Genomic DNA, 18731 nt, shown 5'->3' on the forward strand with positions numbered 1-18731 from the left:
CGTTGCAATGCTAAACACCGAAGTAGCAGACCTTTGCAGAATGTTTACCGGTAACCAATACGCCCCTTTCTATAAACTGCCGCACGTTTACGCTAAAAAAAACAAGAACAAAAGAAGCGGTTTATATTTTATTCATTCACTACCTTCTCCTCTTCTGTCGTCTTGCTTCACACCACAGTGTATTGATTGTTGTGGATTTTGTACGTTAGAAACAAGTATTGTAATAAGTGCTTACGTTCAATCAATTCACCGTAACAAACAAAAAGTTTATTATGTTGTGCTTGATAACAAGAATTGGGCAAAAGCCAGCTGACAGTGGTGACAGCAGGTTTATCATTGTTTGCCTGCACCAAGGAAATGCAGGGTTACTCCAAGAGAGTTGTACGAATCATTCGAGAAGCATGAATGAATTGATCGATGAATGGAATTCCAAAGGGAAACAAACAAAATCGCTTGCCTCTTTTAATATGTGTTACATTAAACTTTGTGTTAAAAAATAACGGGTTAAAAACATAAACCTATTTTTATTATATTTATTTTTTATACGTTAATGGAATAGTTTTCGTCAAATATTTCAGCTTTTCAAGAACGTGCGTGATACACGATGAAGATCTACAGGTAGGGAAGAAGGAACTTCTATGCTGATTAAGATGGAACGGGAGCATCGAATTGGATAGTTCGAGGGATAGGGAACATCTTAAACAGCTGTTTGCCAAACTCGTTTTAATTTATGTCTGTGGTTTTGCAAGGTTTTGATATTTTTTTTTCAATGTAACGACCTATGTGGTCATGATTTTCATAACTTAGGTGACTTATGTTTATCACTTAATAGATAGTCAGTGTCAGGGAAACCACAAATCGCAAAATGTATAGAAAAAATGCAACAAATTAGAATAAGAGTGTTGAAATTTGATAGTCTAAACATGCTACAGCAAAATAGAAGTTTATCTCTTAATTCCTTAAGTTGTATTAATCAACTTTGTTTGACAAAACTTACTTTTGAGCTGTTAAATATTGATCAACATTGAAATATAGCAACAGTTAATACAGACCCACGTTATCAAACATATAAAACCTTCAAGTTCAACGTACATTATTGAGTTCAATAAAAAAAAAACTTCATTTAACATAACTTTCTTTATGAAAAAAAAAAATATTAATTACACCACTCTACATCCATAATCAAATAATCTATCGTCGCTGGTCAAGAGCGTATTAAGTATTAAGAAAAAAAACTCGAAACAGGAAATTCACACGTGTTTGCGCGCAGTTGTAATTAAGACATTTGTCATACGTTACGCTCCCATGTTGGAGAATTTGATAAACGTTCAATACATAATTTAAAAAAAAAGGAAAGCTTCCGCTCATGGCTTGGTTAAACCATTTCGCTTCAGATTTTGCAGTGGAGAACCTACACAAGTATCAAAACCTTGATCAAATCAGTTTGCGACTGGGTCGAACTGGCTCAAAAAGCCACCAGCAAAAAGTAAGCAATCGACAACTTGAACAAATCATTTACTCTAGTTCGTTATCGTAATACAATCCGCTACGGTTTTCTAGAGCCTCCAACGCTCGATGTGAAAGAATTATCAAAAAGAGCGACAACCGTTTCTACACTTTTTTATAAATATAAACGTGTGTAACTTTCTAGTTAATTTTATTTTTTATGTTTTTGCGTACAGACTGTATAATTTCGCCCAAGTTCACAATACTTTTGATTATTGGAATCGGCATGTCGAGGAGCACGTTTTTTGGTTAATCTATTTCGCGGAGCCGAATTTAATTGCATGGAGTTTTTTTGCGTGCTTTCATTCGTGCCCTCTGGCCTCAGTGCGGCCAGTAAAACATTGAAATTTAATCCTCGTTTTTGCGATCTGATTCCATACCTTATCACTTCCAAGTTCTAATGTCATAGAGCATATGCGTTGTGGATTATAAAGCACTTAGCAATTGATTTAATAATAGTTTTTACCATTGATTTTATAAAGAAAAAAACATCTAACTTTGGTATAAAACAAAGTATTAGATGTATTTAAGGTATCTTAGGACTCTTGTCTTAGCAGTAATGTATCATAGTAGTACAAACATGACAGACGTTTACTAGCTGTCAACTAACTAAATGCTGTTCACTCAAAACTCATAACGAGTTATTAAACATGCAGCAAAATTTACTCTTCGTTCAGCATCTCTGTATCACGATCATCTTGACATACTGTAGAAAATATTGGCAAAGGACAGTGTAGTAATCACGGCAGATCATGCCAATGAACCTTTTCATCCCATACCTACATTTGATAACAGTAGACACTTGGATGTGGCTGTCGATGAAAAGAAATGAATCCATCACGTGTGACGTATATCATGAAAGGCGGGACAGTATAAATGCGTCTCCTCTACTCCAAACGCATTGCCTGCCAGCACAAGCAAGAGGCATATACGCACGCATACATCCGAGCACGCGCATCGAATGTCGACAAGCAGGGACGTGGAGTTCATTTTCCTACCCGATGCAGCGGTTCGCCAGCATTCATTCCAGTTCGATCGTTGGCCGGAGCAGTAGCAAAGTTGCTAAGCGGTGTGCGCGCGTGCTTGGTTCGGGGAGCCTTCGATGTGAAAAGCCAATGTCCGCAAACCATTCAAAAGCAGTGTATTGCAAAAGTGTTTATATGATCTATATCTGTCTGCATATGTGAACGTGCCGATGTGGGTGTAAATTTGCAAACAAATTTCCAACGATCTTACGACCTGTTTTACGTGCATTAGAACCAAGAAGAATATTAAAAGGTGATTTTGTTATAATTTATCTCATTTTGATCGTGCCTGACAAATGTAAATGGCTGCTGTTCGTTTGTGTGTGAGTGAGGTGCAAAACCCCCAGTGCAATTCTAGTTTGAGGCAGCAGCATTTAGAACACAAGATACTCAAGGAACGCTTATTAAGTCTATTCCCTGGTTTTGTAGATGCCTAATTCAAAACCAACACGGATCCATATCCTATCACATCAATCCCGTCAAACGCCACAATCAAAGAGGAGCGCCATTTTGTCCACCCACGCATTTTATCGTCCTTTTTCATTAAGATCCAGAATAATACCATTGTTCCAACCGTTTAAAGTTCATCTAATCAACCCAAGAACGTTGCATGAAGCTGGATTATGTATATTTGGAACTATTTATTTCCTATCTCACATGAAAACTCCCGATGTATTCCCGATACGACGGGAGGAAAGAAAGGAAGATGCATCCAAACATACACTACCAATAAAATGATGCTGATCCAAGGAAGAACTGGAAAGCAAAAGAAGCCGATACGTACACTTTTCTTCCGGCCGGCCGTTGCAAACTTCAGGTGGTCTTTTCACTGTGCCGGAAGTTTTCCGTTTTCCAGATATTTTGGTATTCTGTCGTAACCACACAGCATATCAGGATCTCGGGACTTTGGGCACCTGAAGAAGCCGTAGATCAAGGGTTTGGTAGATTTCCCCCAAAAAAAGGTGGAAAAGTCCGCCACATCCCGCGGTGTGCGTGTGCAACGATTTCCCAACAAATGTGTAAGAAAGTACAAGGCGTAGGCATTTGGAAGCCCTCTTATGATGAAGCCAATCGGATTAGTTTTGCCGCGCACACCACCGAACTGTAAACGGATACGCGGTACTTGCATACCGCCAGCAGGTTATGTTTCCATGCATTCCCGGAACGTGCCGGGACGCTACCTGGGACGCAATCGATCGTTGTCGGCCGGTGCTGTTACCCTAATATGGCAGCCTTTTTCCAACCGGGAGGGTTCACTTCTTGACCGATTACTTATATGTATTCATACAATTTCAACCTACATTAAGGAGGATAACTTCATTATGATATTCACTTGTTACTTCATTTAACTAGGTCTACTCGTGTTTGCAACTGGCCATCATGCTTTCTTCTTGACCAAATCTTGTAATGAAGCACATTGCTCGTTAAGGAGGTTATAATCTGGTAATTAATAGTTTGAAAAAAGCATGGAAGCTGTTCTTTGGACGTTAAAAACATGTGTACCAGTACAAATCTAATCACACGATGCGTACGAGCTATTGAAATTAACCTCATCACAGCAAAATATGTTAAATTAGTGGCATCGTTAACGTCCAGAAAGGGAACACAGAACATTGAGCTCTAATGGAGCGAGAATCACAACCAAAACAAGACACACAAAAAAACCCTTTGCCAGATTACGGTAGAGGGACTTTCACAATATTGCTTCCATGCATCGTTTTTTTTTTTCATCGGGAAGTCCACAATCACTGAAATAGATCGTCACTTTTTTGTTGTCACTGCAAGTTGGAGTACTTTTTGTCAACTGAAAGCACACACCATCGATCACGCGGGCCAAAATGCCACAGAAAAAAAGTGAGGTTAAGTAAAAGGTCGTCCAATCGAAACGGAGCAGAGCCCGGAGGTCCAACCATAACCTGGTTGTGAAACATGACCGGAAATCGGAAGCGAATGTAGACGAAATATTCTCCTGGGTTTCGGCATAGGTAAAACGATGACAAATGTCCAAAGAAAAGTCGGAAAACCCAGCCCAGCAACAGATGAGAGCTGTACTCAGAACGCAAGCTGTATGCTAACGTTGGGAGAAACATTTTTTATGTTGAGGTAGTACAAAAACGAAACAAAAAAAAACTCTGCATCATCGTACGAAATCAAATCAAATTAAAAGCGCTAGAAAGGCACGCAAATCTACAGTGTACGCTCATTAGAAGCCACCACAAGATGAGAATGCGCATCAGCATGTTTGCTGATAGTCGAGAACAGTGATGGGAGACAAATTCGGAGGAAAGGTTCTTGCAATGTAGAGGAGTGTATGAGCAGATAATTATACCGTCTAATCTCATTTTCGTCATTTGTCTTTTACTACTTGTAGGACCAGCAACAAAGACGCAATCTACTGCTAGGACACTCGCTTACGACAGGCATCAAACGCCTCTTATTCGCCTGAAGCGTGTCGCAACCAGAGAAGAAGCGTCACGATAAAAGGACTCACCGAATCGCGGGACGTAAGCGCAGGATGACCATCAACACCGACGACCAGTATGGGGATGGTGAATCGAAAACAACGCTCAGCTCCAGTCGGGTAAGTCGGCAAAAGATCGCGGCCAGACAGTGAAGATAAGATGGTGGGGAGGTGGAGTTGATAGTACTGGCAAAGTTCAACCCGCAGTACTCTAGGGCAAACTATCATTCGTGAATTGTGCAAGCCGTTGACTTGCAGAATAGATCCGTCCTATAGAGTCCAGTTGTTGCCTTTTTTGAGGGGTTAGCATCCTATCATTGCGGGACATTCGTCCATCAGGCATTGGGTGAGCTGCGCAGTACGACGCAGATCTTTTGACTTTTGACGCAGAAGTTGCGTTGCGTTGAAGTGGTTCTGCTTGGTGTAAAACACAAAGAAAAAAAACAGAGCGCCGGCGTCCATGAACTAATTTGCATGGAGGGCTCGAGAGTTAAGGCAGATGGAATGCATCTGTCGGTGTTCCACGCTTTGAATCAATCATATTGGAATGGGGGAGAAGGACATGGATCATTGAGCCTAGAGATAATGAGGAGGTGATACAGAGCTCACACGATGGATTGTGTGTTGCTCGTTAGCACTGTTTCGGCTTTTCGACAAGAAGCCTCCAGATATTTGTGTACACCTCATGTCGGTAGCTGTTTGTAGCTTAATTTTTTTTTCCAACACAGCAATTAATCCACTTCTGTGAGGTTTGAACAGTCCTCGGAAACATAAAAAGAACCTTTCACTTTCCGTACGTGCCGCGACGTGCAGCGCCATCTTCCGGAAGCGAGAATAGCGACGGTAGGATAATGAAGCCCGACAACAACCAATGGGAGATATAAGCCTCGATGCCGATGCACTGCATGCCATCAACGGTGTATTAGCAAGTTCAGCTGTCCCAGACATTAGACACGGGGAAGAGAGCATCCCGAACGTTTGTTACGCCTTATTGAGTACCGGATCCGGTGTAAGGTGACACCGGTGTTGCTGGTGCCCGGACCATAACCTCAACTAACGAGCCAAGTGTTAGATGTAGGTTAGGGTTGCAATGGTACCTAATAGTGTGGACTTGCGAATGACTGTGCTATCGGCATCGGAACGCGGACGTCATGCGTCTACTGAAGGAAGCTAAGCAGGAAGCATAGCACTGTCCGGTGCTGCGAACTTTAATTAATTTGAAATTGTTTTGCTGATGCTTCTGCCTCATACCGGACTTCTTGTTTGATGAACCGTGACCAATGGTTGTTGCACCGTAACGAACACAGCTTCTTCATATTTGCTCGGGGTAATGATAAGGAGTGCCTCTGAGCTGTAATCACAATGTAACGAACTCTGAAGGATCGCTCAATGATCGTCGCTTATCACATCCCACCAGACCATCAATCACCATTGGTGTACGAAAAGACTGCACACAGAAAAGGAAGGAATTTACGGTCGTGCTTGAAGAATTCGGTTAGTACTACAATGTGTCTAGATGTTGACTTTACTGGATCTATTGATTTGTACGATACGTGGAAAACTGTTATGAAATAATTAAACAGTACAAGTACTATCATGCACACACAGAGCATGTTTGTTTCCACCACCTTCCCGCCCTTGCATTGATTCATCCCGCACTACTTAGCGGCATACATAACGCAATGGAAGCAGTACAACGTCGGAAAAAAGGTTGCGCGGTGATGGATCTAATTTCACTACGCTCCACACAGAACTGGACGGGTTGTGGGCGCAGTTCCGGACTATGCAAAGCCCAAACAACAAGTCTTTTCAGTGCCTCCACCACCGTGCACAGAGTAGCACAAATGTTTTCAACCAAAACTCGGCACAAACAGGTAGCATTTGCTGTCGCCCGGTGGTATCATTAGACGTCAGTCGATGTGGAATTGAAAACGGTTCGCACCATGATATATGTGGGGTCTGTTGTGGATTTTGGGGGAAGTTGTAGGTTTTCCTCTCACGGCATCACACCGATGATCATGATCGGAAACGCGTGCAAACGCGAGACAAAAAAAAAACCACTCGCCAGCAAACAGTGGTGATGGTGTCCACTACGGGCATACTCAACGATGTCGAAGGATCTTTGAGTGGATGTTTATTTTTAAATAATTCGACTTGATGGGGCGTCACTGTAGAAACCGCATCATACCTGTTTTCAAACGTTTCCAGTGGAATGCGTACACAATAACAAACATGAAAAAAAAACACATTTTTGGGACGAACAATCTGGTTCCAATTCATCATGAACCGCAATCCCATGAATGCTGCCAATGTGGAGAAAACCACCCCTACAGCCAGCCTTTTATTTCAATGCGAGTCTTGTCGATTCGTTTGCGGTTTTTGTGCTCCCGTTCCCACTGCGCTACGTGAAGCGTTCAATGCGCTGCCGAACCACCGGCACACACACCGCTGGGTGAGTCTGTTTTTGCATTTTTTAGCTTTTGCATTTTGCAAACATACTAATATAACCCTCCCCGCCGTTGTCAGCTGTCGCTACCGGCTTAAAGCCCATCGAACTGTCAGTTCGACTCAGTCGTGCCCGGGGGGACAACATGTTGGATATGTTACCAATGGCAATGTACCCGATTATTAGTAACTGATTGGATTCCACGCCCGGCATACATCGAATTTAACGCAATTAGTAACCCGTCAGACTCAAACGATACATGCGGCAGCCACAAAGCACCGCCGACAAAGTATCCGCCATTGGGTTCATGACGTAATAGTACACTAACCGCACTGCAAGTCTACATACGCGACACTAAGTACATGCAAACTACAGAACAATCATGTGCTGTCAAGTAGAACATTTAACTGTTCGGTAAGGTTCTTAATGGAGAAAATGGACTAACAAGAATCACGATGACTAGCCAGTTTCGATGACCTGCATCAGCGACTCTTTTCTATTAAAGTCGTCTGTTCTAAGCTGATAAGTGCTTTACCATGAAACCGTGCCTCTATTCTCGGCATGCCATGCAATATGTAGACATGGAATAGAGATGGAATATCTTGATAAGAGAGTAAAAATTCCTACAATGGAAGCTGAAACATTCGGCCATCTGCAACCGATAAGCACATGGTTGAGGTAGTGAGAGGGCCTTGATAATGTGGCGGTCCTATTGTTTCTTCTGTTATGTATTTCTTTCTTTTTCTCTTTTCTTTTTCTTGTTTGCGTACGATTTTGTCACCGCTGACGTCGTTTATACCTTCGTCCGAGGGTCGTGTAGCGTGAGATCTACGAGTGCACATGGAGGCTCAGCTGTGAATCGAGAAATTACGACTTTCCCGTCACCTCTTACGTAATGCTCTCTAGTAGAGGATGTCAGAATATTCGCTGGCTTGTTTATCTTACCTTGTTCGGGTGCATTTTCCAACTAGCCGTTTTGCTTCCTGTCACGCTTGTAGAAGACGATGCTCCAAATATGATGAGCTGTCTGGATGTGCATGTCTATAGGTGCGCTAACACTCCTGCTTTCTGGTTGTAGAACACTGTCGCTGGAATAATGGAAGGCTTGTCGAAGATAGGAGTAGCAATTGATTGAAGCTGAAACTTACCTGTTTATGATTCATGATTCTAATCATAATTCCTTTTCCTCACGCTTTCTTCGCGTTGTAGCGCTACAGTAGCAGCAGCTACCAGGACCAGATGGACGACGCGCTGAATACGACGCTCACGAACGACAAGGCGACACTGATACAGGTGTGGAAGCCGAAGAGCTACGGTTCGGTCAAGGGTCAAATACCCCAACAGGACCGGCTTACCTACACCTGGAAGGAGATCGATGTGTTCGGCGAGGCACCGGCTGATGCAAAGGCGCGCGAACCACTGTGCGCTCGGATTCGGAACTGTTGCACACGCCAGCGTAAAGATTTCAACCCACGCAAGCACCTGCTGAAGAATGTGACGGGAGTTGCCCGGAGCGGTGAACTTCTTGCGGTGATGGGTAGCTCTGGTGCCGGTAAGACAACACTGTTGAACGCACTCGCCTTCCGTTCACCACCAGGTGTGAAGATATCTCCCAATGCCGTGCGCGCCCTTAATGGTGTGCCGGTAAATGCGGAACAGTTGCGAGCGAGATGTGCTTACGTGCAGCAGGACGATCTGTTCATACCGTCGTTGACGACGCGTGAACATCTGCTGTTCCAGGCGCTTCTGAGAATGGGTCGTGGCGTACCAGCGAGCGTGAAGCAACATCGCGTGCAGGAAGTACTGCAGGAGCTGTCACTGGTGAAGTGTGCCGACACGATCATTGGTGCACCCGGTCGTATCAAGGGACTTTCGGGTGGTGAGCGTAAGCGACTTGCGTTTGCCTCGGAAACGCTTACCGATCCGCATCTGCTGCTGTGCGACGAACCCACGTCCGGGCTCGACTCCTTTATGGCCCACAGTGTGCTGCAGGTGTTGAAGGGTATGGCGATGAAGGGTAAAACCATCATTCTCACCATCCATCAGCCGTCTTCTGAGCTGTACTGCCTGTTTGACAAGATACTGCTGGTGGCGGAGGGTCGTGTAGCTTTCCTCGGATCACCCTACCAGTCGGCGGAATTTTTCTCTCAGTAAGTAGTCATTCAACAATTTTTGTTTCTCGACCGGCGTCTTCAGTCTGCTCTGACTTCTCGCATCACAGGTTAGGAATACCCTGTCCGCCCAACTACAATCCGGCCGACTTCTACGTGCAGATGTTGGCAATCGCGCCGGCCAAAGAAGCCGAGTGTCGTGACATGATCAAGAAGATCTGTGATTCCTTCGCGGTCAGTCCAATTGCGCGTGAAGTACTCGAGACGGCCTCTGTTGTGGGTAAGGGAATGGATGAACCCTACATGCTGCAACCGATGGAAGGGGTTGGTAGCACCGGATATCGTTCCAGCTGGTGGACACAGTTCTATTGCATTCTATGGCGTTCGTGGCTCAGTGTGCTGAAGGATCCGATGTTGGTGAAAGTACGCCTGTTGCAAACAGCAGTAAGTACCAGTGGTGAGCCAAACGTAGAACCTGGCAATCATCAGTTTTCCCATTCTTCTCTTTCCAACCAGATGGTGGCGACCCTGATCGGTTCAATCTATTTCGGCCAGGTGCTTGACCAGGACGGTGTGATGAATATTAACGGTTCGCTGTTTCTATTCCTCACCAACATGACCTTCCAGAATGTGTTCGCGGTGATCAACGTGTTCTCTGCCGAGCTGCCGGTATTTTTGCGCGAAAAACGTTCCCGGCTGTACCGCGTCGACACCTACTTCCTCGGCAAAACGATCGCCGAGCTGCCACTGTTCATTGCCGTACCGTTCGTCTTCACATCGATCACGTACCCAATGATAGGGCTGCGGGCCGGTGCAACCCACTACTTCATTACGCTCTTCATCGTAACGCTTGTCGCGAACGTGTCCACCTCGTTCGGGTACCTGATTTCCTGCGCCAGTTCCTCCATCTCGATGGCACTGTCAGTGGGACCGCCGGTTGTCATCCCGTTCCTGATCTTCGGTGGATTCTTCCTGAACTCGGCCTCGGTACCCGCATACTTCAAGTATCTGTCCTATCTGTCCTGGTTCCGGTACGCAAACGAAGCGCTCCTGATCAACCAGTGGAGCACAGTGGTCGATGGTGAAATTGCGTGCACGCGTGCCAATGTCACCTGTCCACGGTCGGGTGAAATCATACTCGAGACGTTCAACTTCCGCGTGGAAGACTTTACGCTGGACATTGCCTGTCTGTTTGCGTTGATTGTACTATTCCGGCTCGGCGCCCTGCTCTGCTTATGGTTGCGTTCGCGCAGCAAAGAATAAGATGGAAGTGCTTTGTTGCCGGATTTGTTTTGTTTTTTTTAGTTACTCTCCTAGACATTATCCCCGTTCTGGGTGTGGGCAGTCTGTTTTGTACTTGAGCGGAGTTTCTATTTACTTTTTTGTCAATGTTGTCTTCATCACATCTGTTTCTTTCTTGTTTGTTCTACGTTTAAGCAACTTTTCGTATGTGAGTAGGGCAGGCCTAGACTGTGCGTGTGGCGTCTACCCGATATAAACGTACGGTGTTAAAGACAGAGATATATATTATATACATTCATATACACATACATAGTGAATTTGCAAGTTGCCTAGTTACCGAACCAGATTAGCCGTTTATGTCAAGTATTTTTCTATTCTCCTTCTCTTTGCGGCTTGTCGGAAGAATTCTGCTTCATCCGAATGCCGGTCCGCAAAGGTTTTGACCCTATGTTGGCTGCCTACCCGTCGACTACGGTGTCGTATTGTTTTATTAACGTAGGAATATTATGACAAGTGACGAGCAATCTATAAGAATAGTAGTAATAATAATAATAACAATCAATAACATTAATATAAAAATGATCGACAGTAAATTGCACTTTTACTCCAAAATAACCGAATTTTCAATAAGTATTCTATTACGTTTATGCTTCGAGCATTAGATGCTTTATTCTATTTCATCCGTTATATGGAATATTACAATTAGAACTAGATTAGACGGTAGAATTTCAACTGAAATAAGAATTTAGTAGGAAATATTAGATTGAATGAATCAGTTACACAGCGTATGTGATAGAATGCTTACGGACAGATTGATTTACAACAGGCCAGTTTCAATCAGTTCAAAAATCTTGACTCAAATTCTAATATGTCGATGGAACCGAAACGAAATCACTGCACTGCTCTTAATCTTCCAACTGTTTGTTTTGTTTCGCTAGTCGCTGCAACGCTTTGACCGACGCTTGATGAATTGCAGAATCCAGCAAATCTATTGTAGTGTGAAATGAAACAGAGGTTAGAAACACTACTGAGTGTCTAGAAATAATTGAGTAAAACTTACAGATTTTGTGGTCACCCTTCAGCGGAAAGCGAATCGGTAGTTCTTGCGGTTCCTCACAAACAAACACGTACGGGCTGTCCGATTCACCGGCTGGGTGCTGCTTGCGGTACTCTTCCTGTGGCAAACAATCCCGCACCGAAACGCAACCGAGCAAACACCCGGACGGGTACTGAGAGGGAAACTGGATCGAATCGTCATCGTACAACTTACGATAGAAATTTTCCAGCTCACGGATCGTATCCGGGCTGGTTGGTTTTGCAGTGGCCGCGATCCACAGCCGTCCACGATGCGACGAGTACCAGGTACGACCTTCATGCCGCTTGATACCGGCCACCAACAGCGATGCCCACGGTTGATGCATCGACAGACAATGCCGCATATCGGACATTTCAATAAACTCTTTGTCCTGCACCCGACTATAAACGCCATCATAGCCGGAAGGGCGAAGTTCTGCGCCTACGGCGGGACCACCAGCACTGCTGTCGATGAACTAAAAAATAGAAAAATATTGTTCAAGAACGTCTAAATGGCATTTTTAATAGCAGAAAAAATATACTAAGATAATTCTGAGTTCTTACCGTCGGCGCTGGTCCACAAAGTGTCGGATGTACATCGTCGTTGCCGTGCATCGTCCGACCGGGATCATTATTCTCCTTACCCCCCTGTGACCTATTTTGGGGTGCATCCACCAAAGACGCTTGGCGAAAAATTTCCTCCATATCCTCCGTAGACAGTAGTGCCTCGTCCAGCACCTGGCGACCAGCAAAATCTAGCGTCACCTTACGGGCTAACCGACTAGCGTGCCGTTTCTCGCGCAATTCCTCCTCCAGCTGTTCCAGCTTCTTGCGCTCGGCATCGGACAACCATATCGAGTGTGTCTTAAAGTAATCCGCCTCGTCATCGATTACCGTCGTGCGCTTTTCACTGTTCCGGTCGTACTCCAGCAAACGATTCCGCATTGCGAGTGCTTCCTCCCATCCGGCTGGGCGGTTCTGTTCCATCAGGCTGCGCCGCAGGTTGTCACCCTTTCGCGACGAACTCTCGATCATTCGCTGCTCATTTTCGGTGCAGACGAGACTGCCGCAGAACAGACACGGACCACTTCCCTCCTGTTCGCACACGATCCGGCCACAGTGTAGACAGTTATTTACTAATCGATGCTTTGATGCCTGACAGTCGCAGTGATGGCGTCCCTTCAGCAATATCACATCCGCCAGCTCTCCATCCTGGCCGTACAAATTCACGTACTTGGTTTTCTTTTTGGTGCTAGCTTCTTGGGTGGAAGATTTCGCTGCCGATGGTGCAGAGGAAGAGGCGGTTTTTGATGATTTCGTTTGCTTGCTGGTGGGTTGTTTGCTCTTGCCGGTTTGCTCCGAATTGCCGGTCTCAGCCGTGGCATGACCGAGCCTAATTTTCAGCTCACGCATAAACGCCGTATGTTGCGGATTGGTGTAATCGAGCAGGGTCCGAAAATAGCCATCAATTTCTTCCGCAGTTTGGATGGTGTAGATATACCTAAAATAAACAGAATGGGTGCATTAACTATTTGTAAAAAGAAAAGATTAGATTTTCCGCTTCACTTACGAGATCAATTCTTTCGGGATGTCAAAATGTAAACATTTAGACAATTCTTCTTTGATCCACTGATTCATTGCGGTTCCTTTTAGTCTTTTAGCGGACACACAGAACACTTCAAAATCTCAAACAATTTTGACAAACTTCCCGATAAGCTAAACACACTTCTTTAGTAAATGAAAATGGTGATGATCCCACGATTGATATGCCGACCAGTACAGTGTCACGGTTTCCTTTTCAATTCTGTTTTCGTAAAGTAATGTAATCAGCACAGCTCTTTCGCTGTCAGGTAGTTATAACTTGTCAAGCGCATGGTGCTTTACAAGGCCGGGTACCGTTTATACCGGAAGGTTATAATGTTTATGAATGGTTACCATGGGTTACCACAGCACGCCACAACTCACATCCCCCACGTATTGTTTCCGTTCGTAATAGTACAAACACAAACGAATGGAACTCATCAACCGTGTGCGGGAAGCAGAGGAAAAAACGAGATGTAATAAATTTTCCTCGGTTTTAAGGTGAAAAACGGAAATCAATTGCATACGTCGGAAATGTCGCACCGATCGATCATTATAGCAACAGCAAAGCATGCTACGCATAAGACCCAGTGCAACGGTTGGCAATTTGTTTACGGAAGGGGTTTCTTTCTCTTCTTCACTCGCATACACGATTAGCAAACATCCATAGCAACACGATTTCCCGGATCCGGAACGACAGGAATGTGATTTGGCTGTAATTTTGCACGATGAGTAAACGCTTTCGGTGCCAGATTTAAATGTAGCCAGCGCCGGTACGGTACGTGAGATGTAAGCTGGAAGCTCGCCTGTATGTTGGTCATAGCGGACCGAGTTCAGCGAGTATAGTGGTTATCTGCACGCGTCATTCGATCGTTATCGTAGCGCATCAGTTATCAATTGGTTACCAACGGAGGTGGGAGGCTGTCTAAGTAGTTCCTATTACACAAACCAACCCGTGTGACCCCCGTGGCGATGGATTTCATCACTGAGTATACCGACGAAGAACGGACTAAAATTGACCGAGATTTCTTACGCCTTAACGGTTGGTGGTACATCTCCGGTCCGGTGTGTGTTAATTTAACTTGTTCTCTTGTCTGTTTACTTCCAATTGTAGATAAATGTTATCTGGATCATGCGGGCACGGCACTGTACGGTGGGTCACAGCTACGTGCCGTTCAGGAGTTGCTCGCCGGTGGATTGTACTGCAACCCACACACCAGCCGCACGATGGAGGACCTAATCGATCTGGTACGGTATCGCGTGTTGCAGTGGTTTAATACACGACCGTCAGAGTACGGGCTGGTGTTTACATCCGGCACGACCGCTAGCCTTAAGCTGGTCGGTGAGTCGTTTTGTTTCGGAGAACCGGACACGGTTGGCTCGTTTGTGTATCTGCGCGACAGCCACACATCCGTGCTGGGAATGCGCGAAATTGTACGTACCGAGCGTATTCATCCGATCGAACGGACTGAGCTATTGCAGGTGCTCAACGAACCGGCCAGTGTGCAACAGCGCCACCGGCCGTCACTGCTTTTGTTTCCGGCGCAGTGCAACTTTAACGGCGTCAAGTACCCGCTCGAACTGATCGAGCTCGTGGAAAGGAATGGAGTGCGGGGGTACGGAGAGGACGCATTCCACGTGTGCTTGGATGCGGCCAGTTACGTTTCCACCAGCCCGCTTGATCTTACCCGTTACCGGCCCAGCTTTGTGTGTGTTTCTTTCTACAAAATATTTGGGTAAGTGGAGAAATGACCTTCCGCACAGTTTTCGGTGTGATTTCAACCTTGTTCTTGTTTTCTCTCCACTCTTTTAGCTATCCTACCGGGTTGGGTGCATTGTTGGTGCGTAAGGACGTGGAGCAAACGCTACTCCCAGGTAAACGGTACTACGGTGGCGGCACGGTTAAGATAGCGATGAGCGGTTCGAACGCATTTCATGAAAAGCGTGACACGCTAGCAGAACGGTTTGAGGATGGTACGATCAACTTCCTCTCCATTGCCGCCCTGTTGCCTTGTATGGACGCACTCGTACGGCTCGTACCGGGCGCAACGATGGAACGCATCCAGCGCCACACGTTCCAGCTCGCACGCTACTGCTTCCGTGAGTTGCAAGCACTCCAGCACGCCAACGGTGGGCGTGTGGTGGAGCTGTACCACGACACCGCCTTTGGGGATTCCCTTTCCCAGGGTGCCATCGTGAACTTCAACGTACTGAACGATGATGGTGGTTACGTCGGGTTCGCTGAGGTTGCTTGTATGGCCGCAAACCACGGTATCTATCTGCGCACCGGGTGCTTCTGCAATCCAGGCGCATGTCAACGTCATCTACGGCTTGCAGATACCGATCTCTTGCGACATTACCAGGCCGGGCATGTGTGTGGTGATGCGAACGATCTCATCAACGGACAACCGACCGGATCCGTGCGCGTTTCATTCGGGTATTGTACGCGGCTGGCTGATATCGACCGGTTAGTGGCCATGATACGACGTTGTTACGTTCGACGTTCGCTTACTGGACCGTTGGTCGGGGGTGGATTGTCCCGAGAAGAAATTCTTGCCCAGTATAAAAGCTACGATAGGCCCCGGCTGGTGCAGATTTGCCTTTATCCGGTGAAATCTTGTGGACCACATCGTGTAACCGAAGGAGGTTGGCGATTGGCTGCGACCGGTTTGCGCTACGATCGTACGTTCCTCATCGTGGACGAGCATGGTGTCGCGATGACGCAGAAAAAGCTGCCCGAAATGTGTCGTATCAGGCCAACGATTGAACATCCCCGTATGACACTGCGACACGACGAACTCGAGGACGAGTTGGTAATTGAGCTGGACGAACCAGTGAACGCGGGCGCAACTCGCTCAGCGGTACAACTCTGCCAGACGAAGGTTTGCCAGGATAGTGTACAGGGTGTGGATTGCGGTGATGGGTGCGCAGATTGGGTGAGCCGAGCGCTCGGTGTTTCCGGCTTGCGAATATTGCGCCAGTCTGCACAGGAAGCTCGCCTGCAGCGACGAACGACGAGAGAACTGTCGCTTAACAATCAAGCCCAACTGTTGCTTGTCAATCGAACGTCCGTACGGTGGTTGCGTGACAAGGTAGACGACTGGGACGGGGCAGAGATGCCTTCGCTCGATTCGCTTGTCGATCGGTTTCGGGGCAATTTAATAATCGAAACCGCACGTCCACTGGAGGAATCAGATTGGCACCGGGTACGAATAGGGCATAGTGGATTTACCGTTGACGGACCTTGTACGCGATGTCAGATGATCTGCATTGATCAGTCGAGCGGCGAACGTACAGCCGAACCATTGCGAACAATCAGCCGGGAGTTTGGTGGACGGATGCGATTTGGTGTGTATTTGTCACACGAGCAAGATGGCGAACCAGCCGAAAATGGTACAGCTGCCTTTGACAGGGACCTTTCCTGCGGTGCTACGGTTTCGGGTGTAATCAAAAATAGTGAATAGATTGATAATGTAAGCAATAACAGTATGTGTATCTTACGGTTGTAGCACCGTGATCAGGTTGGTTCAGTTAATAAACGTCTAAAAACAAAGGAGCAACGACTAGCATATCTATAAAAAATCTCTACTGTACCACACAGTCAGTGATCGGTTGTTCGGCCACTTTGTTAACTGGTAGCCCGTCCCTTGCATTACGTACATTCTGCACAACATCCTCGTAGTGTGGGAAAGCTAACGAGCTCAGTTTCGAGTGTACCAGCGTATCGTTGATCTGCACTTCGAAAGAACCGCGCCTTCCTGTTCGACACACGACTTCTGCTTCGGGGATTTGTTCACGTATAATGCTCGCTAGCTCTAGGCACTGTGGTTTTGAGTTGCACACATTACTGCGAGGGAAAAATAGGATTACTAACGAGTGGTTTGCTGGGAAAGTAGGCTTACCAATATTCGATATCAACACGCGGCTTTCGATTCGGTTCTTCACTTTCGGTCATTTTCACCCTTTTGTTTCTGTACACAAAACTACTTCCGCGGAAGAATATTCAAACCGTGTAGCGACGTTTGCTTCTTCGAAACGTTTTGTTTCTTCAAAGTTTTACAGGGCTGTTTGGCATTTTCGTTCATTTAAGCTAAATTATTTTTCCTATTCACAAACGTATTAGTACGAAACAAATAAATTAACAAAAAAATCAGAGGGGTGTTTCAAATATTCACTTATTTCGTTAAATAATTTGAAATGTACAATTATTATTTTTCATTTCAAATAAATAAATCAAATAAAAAATTATTATTTTTTCTCAAGTTATAATTGTTTACCCTATTGTTCAATTGTTTTTTAAATTTTGTCTAATTTATACTTGGTTGAAACCATGCATTGAAGAGGAAAGTGCGACTTCTCGTAATAATTAAATCACGGCACAATTTGATTTCTAAATTTTCTTATTGTACGTTCCTATTTTTTCACGGCATTTACATCACCCGACGAACCCTGCAGCAATGACATTCGTGGCGCAACTGTCTAAATGACGCTCAATCTGTCATCAAAATTAGATAACGGTCGGTTACATTCCACCTCTTTTTAGCTGTATGAAAAATGTATGTTTGCTCTCGCTCTTCCATTGGACTATGGGCAGAGAAGACACATTGGAATTTTACGGTGGACATAAAGGCAATGTTTGACTGCAATTGTCAAAGCGTACGGAATTGAGAGCAGCGCTTGCTTTCCACACGCACTGCTCGTAACGGTGTGCACGGTACGGTCGGGTCTGGACACACTTCAGACAAAAAATCACTGTATTTAGGCGGCGACGGCCAAACCAAATCTCGGTAGAAACAAAAGTGTGGCTCTAAATTGTGCTATGTGCAAGTGCGTGCGCTTCGTTATTTGTTCAGTGCTCCGTGATTTGGATGTGTTGAGCAAAAAATAATAATAGCGGGTCCGCCGTCGAAGCTTTTTGGGTAGTTTTTTTTTTCTTCCACCTTCTTTACGAAGCGTTCTATCCTTTTCTATCGTGTTGCAAAAACGGACAGTGTTCTTGTGATGCGTTCTCGCTCGTGCAACAACGGCCTGTGATTTATCCCCTTCAGTTCCTCCGGTATCGTGCGCGTAGGTTTCGCCGTGTGTGTGTGGATTAATGTGCCGTTTCCGTGAATTATCGTGCAGTGTTTGTAGCTCGTCCGTGTTTTCACCGCATCAAAGACAGTCCGGTTCGATCGATTTCTGTTGCGAAACTGCAATGGCGTATTGGTGAGAGGGTTGTGTGGGCCACCGTTTAACCACCACAACCTGGCTGTGTTGTTTTGTTGTGTTGTTGTTGTTGTTGT

General features: G+C 45.5%; 4 protein-coding genes across 5 annotated transcripts; 2 read left to right on the plus strand and 2 right to left on the minus strand.

Moving 5' to 3' along the window:
• The first annotated feature begins 5046 nt into the window (after nt 1-5046).
• On the plus strand, nt 5047-10812 carry LOC128711392 (protein white). 2 transcript variants are annotated; one of them, XM_053806264.1, is made up of 5 exons: nt 5047-5112; nt 8259-8330; nt 8648-9588; nt 9660-9993; nt 10066-10812. In XM_053806264.1, the coding sequence occupies exons 1-5, from the start codon at nt 5047-5049 to the stop codon at nt 10810-10812; spliced, it is 2160 nt and encodes a 719-aa protein (XP_053662239.1). The 2 variants fall into 2 exon arrangements, with proteins under 2 accessions (XP_053662239.1, XP_053662247.1); XM_053806272.1 differs by lacking the exon at nt 8259-8330.
• An 884-nt stretch (nt 10813-11696) lies between these two features.
• LOC128710202 (activating signal cointegrator 1) lies at nt 11697-13503 on the minus strand. Its single transcript, XM_053805249.1, has 4 exons — nt 13436-13503; nt 12430-13366; nt 11852-12341; nt 11697-11779 (listed from the first exon to the last, which is right to left on the minus strand). Exons 1-4 carry the CDS (start codon nt 13501-13503, stop codon nt 11697-11699), a joined length of 1578 nt encoding a protein of 525 aa, XP_053661224.1.
• Nucleotides 13504-14418: 915 nt separating this feature from the next.
• LOC128718328 (molybdenum cofactor sulfurase) lies at nt 14419-16910 on the plus strand. Its single transcript, XM_053811961.1, has 3 exons — nt 14419-14488; nt 14561-15182; nt 15260-16910. Exons 1-3 carry the CDS (start codon nt 14419-14421, stop codon nt 16908-16910), a joined length of 2343 nt encoding a protein of 780 aa, XP_053667936.1.
• A 121-nt stretch (nt 16911-17031) lies between these two features.
• On the minus strand, nt 17032-17778 carry LOC128718339 (migration and invasion enhancer 1). The gene is made up of 3 exons (XM_053811972.1): nt 17765-17778; nt 17349-17429; nt 17032-17293 (listed from the first exon to the last, which is right to left on the minus strand). Exons 1-3 carry the CDS (start codon nt 17776-17778, stop codon nt 17032-17034), a joined length of 357 nt encoding a protein of 118 aa, XP_053667947.1.
• Nucleotides 17779-18731: the final 953 nt, after the last annotated feature.

This window comes from Anopheles marshallii, chromosome X (assembly GCF_943734725.1).
Source record: "Anopheles marshallii chromosome X, idAnoMarsDA_429_01, whole genome shotgun sequence".
Classification (NCBI taxonomy): Eukaryota; Metazoa; Arthropoda; class Insecta; order Diptera; family Culicidae; genus Anopheles; species Anopheles marshallii.

Bases quoted from the DNA above. Each gene is read 5' to 3' on its own strand.
- LOC128711392 (XM_053806264.1), top strand. From the start codon at position 5,047: ATGACCATCAACACCGACGACCAGTATGGGGATGGTGAATCGAAAACA. The intron at 8,331-8,647 runs GTAATGCTCTCT...TTCGCGTTGTAG, and splicing joins ACTTTCCCGTCACCTCTTAC to CGCTACAGTAGCAGCAGCTA. The intron at 9,589-9,659 runs GTAAGTAGTCAT...CTCGCATCACAG, and splicing joins TCGGCGGAATTTTTCTCTCA to GTTAGGAATACCCTGTCCGC.
- LOC128710202 (XM_053805249.1), bottom strand. From the start codon at position 13,503: ATGAATCAGTGGATCAAAGAAGAATTGTCTAAATGTTTACATTTTGAC. The intron at 13,367-13,435 runs GTAAGTGAAGCG...TGTTTATTTTAG, and splicing joins ATCCCGAAAGAATTGATCTC to GTATATCTACACCATCCAAA. The intron at 12,342-12,429 runs GTAAGAACTCAG...TCTATTTTTTAG, and splicing joins TTTGTGGACCAGCGCCGACG to TTCATCGACAGCAGTGCTGG.
- LOC128718328 (XM_053811961.1), top strand. From the start codon at position 14,419: ATGGATTTCATCACTGAGTATACCGACGAAGAACGGACTAAAATTGAC. The intron at 14,489-14,560 runs GTTGGTGGTACA...TTCCAATTGTAG, and splicing joins AGATTTCTTACGCCTTAACG to ATAAATGTTATCTGGATCAT. The intron at 15,183-15,259 runs GTAAGTGGAGAA...CCACTCTTTTAG, and splicing joins TCTTTCTACAAAATATTTGG to CTATCCTACCGGGTTGGGTG.
- LOC128718339 (XM_053811972.1), bottom strand. The intron at 17,294-17,348 runs GTAAGCCTACTT...TTTCCCTCGCAG, and splicing joins CGTGTTGATATCGAATATTG to TAATGTGTGCAACTCAAAAC.